Here is a 6,411-nt window from a genome sequence, read left to right as displayed (position 1 = left end):
GCCTTTGGGGAGATCTTGGGGACCGAGCTGCATGGGACATGCAGAGCACGAACCGTTGATCTTGGACTCAGCCTTGCTTTTCAGGTGGAGGTTGGCTGGACAGGTGGAGTCCCAGGCCACTGTGCTTTAGTATTAAAGGGGGAGATTAGGCCTGGGGGGGCTGCCGTTGTGAGCCCTGAGGCTCTTGGAGCCAAATGCTGAGGGGACATTGGGCCCCTCGATGTAAAGACTGGAGCCGTTTCCTGTCCGCCAGGCTGGAGGTGGAGATGCCTCTACCTGCAGAGATCTGGGGTCACGACACTTGGCAGGACGCACGACCCGAGCCCGGGGCTCCTCTTCACAGCCCTGGATGCCAGCTTGGGTTTGTAACCTAGGCCCAGAAGGCTTGTGGCAGGCAGTTCCTCTCAGCTGCTCTTCCTCCTGCCCGTGGTAGGTGAGGGGGCCTGGGGCTCAGTGAATGAATTCCATACTGCTGTGGGAAAGTATCTTCTGGGAGCCAGATCCGTAATGAGGATTTAGTTGGCTTGGAGGTTTGATTGCCATGGAATCTATGGGGGCAGTGGGGTCTGTTAATGGCAGGCCCTAACTTAGGGCCATTTTGCCCGGCTTGAAGTTGGAGAGTGGGTATGTTGGGGCAGAAAAAGAAAAATATTAAGCCCTGCCACATAGAAGGTGTGTGTGAGGCTGTCCACTGCCTTTTATTTGAAGGGCACAGATGAAGAGTCAACCCTACCCAAGCAGCATCACCTGCTGGTTGATGTAACTTCATTCGTGCAAGGTGCAAGTTTCCCTAACTGTGCTGTGCCAATTTTCTTAGGTCCCATCCGGCTCCAGATAACTAGTAGGTTAACATGGCTTTAGATGGCAGATTCTCCTGTCCATCTCTCAGGAGCTCAGAGGATTTAACCAGATCCTTTTTATCTCCTCAGTAACCCTGGAAGCAGGAAGACGAGTTGCCTAAAATCCATCTCCCTGAAGGGGACACTGAGGTTAGGCTCAACAGAACTGATTTGTTAAAAGGTGCTTCTGTTCCTGTTAACGGGGCAACTTAATGGGGCCCAGGGCAGCAGCATTCTGCTCTAGTAGCTGCTTGTGGCCTGAGCAATGTTTGAAAATTTAGCAGAGAAAGTCGATGGAGCTTCTCTGCCTATTGACATTGCAGCTACTCCAGTAGGGTCCCACTGAGGGGGTGTTGGAGTTGGGAAAATGCAGGTTATTAGCACAAAGCTGGGATGGCTCTTCTTTCTCCAGGAGGACCCTTCTCCTAAGGGAGGGTTAAACATACCTGTCACTTGTCAGTTCTGGATCCCACTCTGGGAGTCAGCTCTTGGAGTCCCTGTTGCAGAGGTCTTATTTATGCCATTGATATGTAGAGGAATGGGGCCAATCAGAAGAAGGAGCTTCCTGGGCAGGATTTCACCTCCAGGGGTACATACCAGGTTAGGGATGTGGGGGGGTGTGAGCTTGAGATGCTAAGCAATAAGCAGAATAAATAGGGTGAGGGGTATGGAAGGGGTTGGGAACAGGTTCTTTTCTAGCCTAGTACCTAAAGCACATCCCTTACCTGGTAGGCAAAACTTGTTTAAATAACTGTGAATGTGGAGATTTGGATGGCCTCACCACTTATTTTGTAGCCCTAGGGCACAAGTTCACAGGGCAGAGACTGAGAAATCTCACTAGGCAGTCTGGAGGAGACGGGAAGAGTGGAATTCGTGCCAGCCAGGACCAAGGAGGTTAGGGACCCTCTGTGATCATTCTCCAGCCCCGCAGGAAGGGTGACATCAAATCCATGCTCTTGTGGTGGTCAAAGCTCAGGGATTATTTTGAATGTTTTGAAAGAGACCCGCACTGGAGGTCTTTAAGCAGAGGCTGAGTGATCCCTAATGAGGATTCTTTTTCAGGCACGAGTTGGACTAGATGGACACCAAGGTCCCTTCCGACTGCACGGTTTTGTGGCTCTCATCCTGCCCTTGGAGCCTGAGTTCTTACCTGGGCCTAGCCATGGGAAGTGGAGGGACACGGGAGAGAGAACATGCCCTAGAGGAAAGCATTAGATTTAGAGTCAGGACCTGCTACGTAGCTCCCTGTCTGATCTTGGGTATGGTACCTTCTATGACCCCCAGTCTGCCTCGCAGGGTTGTCATGAGGAGATAGTATATGTAAAGTGCTTTGTAAAGTGGAAAGTGCTGTACAAATGTGCACTATCACTATTTTTCATCACCTGGAAGCCCAAGCTAACTGGAGCCTGGGAGGTGTCTTCATCTCTGCATAGATACCGGAGCCTAAGGAGCCCTCTGTCCCTCACCTTGTGCCCATCTGACTTCTTGATCCCAAAGGCTTCTTGTTAGGAGATCTCATGCAAAGTTCCTAGCAATAGGAGACATCCAGAAATGGAATGGGCTGCCTAGGGATGTAGGACTTCCTGTCCTTCGGGGTTGTCAATAGAGGCAGAAGGACTTCTTGTCAGGGGAAGTGTAAAAGGGTAGAGGCTGAGCTAGGTGATGCCCCCTCAAAGTCTGTGTTTCTGATACATCAGACCAGAATTCTCTGACTTGTCCTTTTCACTCCCATTTCCTAGGGAAGGGGCTGCACGGAAAAGGCCAGGGCTGCAGGGGAGTGCCCTGGTGCCTAAAAGGAGCCTGTGGGATGTGAGATATTTGTGAGGAGAAGGAAGGGAAGGAGCATGGAGGCAAGCCCGTGTGCTTGGAGCTTAGCCCAGACTAAGTTTAGCTTGGGAGGGCGTTCTCTCCAGCAGCTGCTCCCTTGTGCCAGTGTTGCCCTGACCCGAGCCCAGGCCTCAGCTTCATCCTGCAGTGGGGCAGAGCCAGGCCCTGGGCAGCTAGCCAAGGAAGAAAGAAGGCCTTTGAGGATGAGGGGGTGGGGAGGAGTTTGGAAGGGATGAGATTCAGGGAAGGTCAGGCAGTCCTTAAAGCACAGCATGGGGTTACTCCCAAGCTTAGTGCTTGGGGGAAGGGAGAAGAGGGGCTCTTCCTGGCATTCTACTCCGTACTCAGGGTGAAGGGCCCCATCAGCCAGGTGAGTGGGGGCTCATGCGCCAGGCCCACCATCAGCCCCTCTAGCCCCTGCCATGTCTGGTTCAGGCTCTCACGACTTTGGGTGAGCTCAATGGCAGACAAGTCCCCGAAGGTGCGAGCAACGGCAAGGAGGCCGTGAAGCTCTCCAACACTGTGGCGTGCCTGCCGAATCCCCTGCTGAAACTCAGTGGGGAGGCCCTGGAGGCTGGTGGCCAGGGCCCCGTAGCTGGCATGGAGCTCTTGGACGAGGCTTCGAGCCCTGGGGAGAAGCCTGGACTCTGGTAGCTGCCGAAGGAGGAAAAAAGTGAGCAGGGGAGACAGATTAACGCTCAAGTCCTCCCCTCCACCCACCTTGGGCAGGAGGTAGCCCCCACCATACCTCTGTTTGTTCAGTCTCCTCCTGGCACTGCCTCCAGCCCAGCCCTTGCTGCTGGAATATTCTTCCCTCTTCGCAAGCGTGGCTCTCCTCTGTGTCTCGTTTGACCTCTTCAATCTGAAAGAGCAAAATGAAATGGGGGTCCTTCTCAAGCCAGGGTAGTTAGGAGCTCTTAGAACCCTTAGGGGCACAGGATTTTAAAGCTCAGTTGGAATAATTTTATAGGTGAGGAGAAGTGAGGGTCAGACAGAGGTTGTGAGTCTGGGTCCAAATCTCGAGTTCATTATATTAGGCAGAGGAGCTGGTCTGGAGACCAGGCTTTTTGACTTCATCAAAGATTATTCTCCCTTTGTGTAGCAATGGCTACCCCATAGGGTCACTCCTGTGGTATGGGGCTTCTAACTGTATTAGTGTAAACATTGGCTTCCCATACTCTAAAGATATTTGAAAGGAAAAAACAAAACAAAACAACCTAACAACATATCTTGAAAAATAACACTTATAATAAGGCACACTCAGATTTTATACAGGCCAGATTTAGGAAAATGTGAAATATTTGGACCAGTACTGTATGTAGTGTTAACTCGAAGAACTCAGGGATGGCCCCTGTCTTCCAAATCCCCGACTCTGTCTAAAATCCCACTCAGATTCAATAGCCTATTAAAAAAAATGCAAGTACCATTTGAAGGGATGTCATTCATTCCCCAGAGTAATGTGGATTAGATTGTTATTCTCCTATTACCTAGTTGAAATCCCTGGACTGAGGAAATGAGAAGTTAGGGAAAGGATGAAGAAAAGTTTTGGAGCTCAGGGCACTTGATGGGGGCTGGAAGAGGTATGGCATTGAGGTTGGAGTGGGGCTGGAGGAATCTTTGAACAGGTAGAAGTTGGAGAGGGGGTGACAGGTTGCGAAGGAGCATAGAAAAGGAGATGGAAGGACAGCAAAGGCATTTCATCTGTTGGTTCCACCTAAGACTGGTTTTGAGGTGTCCAGACCTCCTTGGACAACTCCTTTGGCCACATTCATGGCACCAGTGACTCTAGTGCAAACAGTGTCCTTAGTGCCTGTTGCTATTTTTTGTGTGGTGTCCAAGCCAATCTGGAGGGCTCCCTTGGCTGTGTTTATGGCAACAGTCACACCAGCCGAGACTGTCCTTGGTTCGACCATCTTTGCCTATGGATGGAGGTGATACATATGTTTATATGTGAAGCACTTTGAGATCTGTAGAGGAAAAAGGTGATGTGGTGAGGGTAAAGGTCTACTAATCCTGGCTAAAGTAGCTTGACCTTAGGGTGAGCTGATCCAGTGATGTAAGTGCAGCTGAAGGAGGGACAAGAGAGCTTGGGAGCTGGAGAAGGGTTTTCCTACCAGTGTGAGGGTCTCCTGCAACTGGGTCAAAGTCCCCCAGGCTTGCTTCTTGCTCTGCTGCAGTTTGTTCAGGGTGTGCTCATAGGCCCGATGGCGCAGGCTGGTGGACAGGTTTCCCAGTTGCACATAGTAGTTCTTCTGGTCTGTGGACATCACCTTTGGCCCAGGATCAGAGGCAGCCAACTGAGCTGCAGGAAGGAAAATGAAGGAATAAATCTAGGGAGGTCCTTGGGTCCTCCAAGCTCCCTTTCCTTCTTCTCTCATTTTATTATTTATTAAGCATTTACTATGTGCTAGGCACAGGAGGAAAATTCCTGCCCTCAGGGAACTTACAGTGTGTCTGTAGGATAGTATACAACAATTAGTAACCAAAATAACAGTAATGACAAAACAGCCTTTTGTTAACAGACTTTCTACACTAAACTCATCACAAACTGGAATTATGTTTTAAACATATTTTCACCTTGAGTTCTCCCGAGATGCTTTTTCACTGAAATAGGGAAGTTTCTTATATTAGTTAGGATGAAATTGAAGGTGCTGAGTGAAGGAAGAGGTTAGGGTTGGTCTTGAGAGATCACGTAAGAGCCCCAGAGGCAACCCTTCAAAGCAGGGGACTGAGGTTCTATAGCAATCAGGAGCCAAACACTGAAAGGTGATGGGCAGCTAGATTCAGTGCTGGGGGAGTGACCCAAGATTGGAGTAGGGCAAGTGGAATGCAGGGTGAAGATTGAAACCTACCTCATCTCCCTGTTTGTGCTCTAACTTGTCTGTCTTCTTCAAGACATTGACTTACCTTGTTCTTCTTCATTCATGGGGAGGAAGCCAGCCAACTGTTCCCCTGATTTGTGCACTAGGGTTTCCATGTTGCCCCCCACCATATGGGTGACACCAGTCTCTTCACCTAGGCTGGGGCCGTCAGGTGCATTTGCTTCTCCCTGGATGACCCCTTTAGCAAAATCCATCATGCTGGAGGCCAGGTCCTTGGTGCCTGTTATGGCTACTGTGGTGTTTTCCGGACTTTCATGGACAGCTTTTTTTGCCAGGTCTGCTGCACTGGAGACTTCCCTGGACAGAGCATCTTTGTTGAAAGAAGTGACTGATTGAGTGGTGTCCAACCCAGTCTGAATGGTCCCTTTGGCCACATGTACTGCACCAGTCACCCCACTGCAGATGGAGTCCTTGGTTCCAGTCACAATGGATTTTGTGGTGTCTAGACCTCCCCGGATAACTCTTTCAGTCACATTCACTGCACCAATGACTCCAGTGTGGAAAGCATCCTTAGTGCCAGTTGCTATATTTTGTGTAGTATCCAAGCCACTCTGGACAGCTCCTTCGGCTACATTCATGGCACCAGTCAAACCACTGTAAACAGTGTCCTTGGTTCCACCTAAGACTGATTTTGAGGTGTCTAGACCTCCCTGGATAACTCCTTTGGCTACATTAGCTGTGCCAGTCATGCCACCGTAGACAGTGTCCTTAGTGCCAGTTGATATATTTTGTGTACCATCCAAGCCACTCTGAACAGCTCCTTTGGCCATATTCATGGCTTCAGTCAAACCACTGCAAACAGTTTCCTTGGTTCCACCTAAGACTGATTTTGAGGTGTCCAGACCTCCTTGGACAACTCCTTT

General features: G+C 50.1%; 1 protein-coding gene across 1 annotated transcript in view; it reads right to left on the bottom strand.

Annotated features, from left to right (window-relative positions):
• Positions 1-37: 37 nt before the first annotated feature.
• The window catches only part of LOC114035225 (perilipin-4-like), a 10,868-nt gene continuing 4,494 nt past the window's right edge, over positions 38-6,411 (bottom strand). The window contains exons 4-7 of the mRNA XM_027851296.1: positions 5,574-6,411; positions 4,781-4,968; positions 3,415-3,528; positions 38-3,320 (exon numbers count right to left, since the gene is read on the bottom strand). The exon at positions 5,574-6,411 is cut by the window's right edge and continues 441 nt beyond it. Coding sequence (XP_027707097.1) covers positions 3,000-3,320; positions 3,415-3,528; positions 4,781-4,968; positions 5,574-6,411 — 1,461 coding nt within the window. The 3' untranslated portion in view covers positions 38-2,999. The remainder of the gene's footprint in view (positions 3,321-3,414; positions 3,529-4,780; positions 4,969-5,573) is intronic.

Source organism: Vombatus ursinus, unplaced genomic scaffold (assembly GCF_900497805.2).
Source record: "Vombatus ursinus unplaced genomic scaffold, bare-nosed wombat genome assembly UNPS02009173.1, whole genome shotgun sequence".
Lineage (NCBI taxonomy): Eukaryota > Metazoa > Chordata > Mammalia > Diprotodontia > Vombatidae > Vombatus > Vombatus ursinus.
The sequence above is the reverse complement of the archived record's forward strand: the minus strand, read 5'-3'. Positions and strand labels throughout refer to the sequence as shown.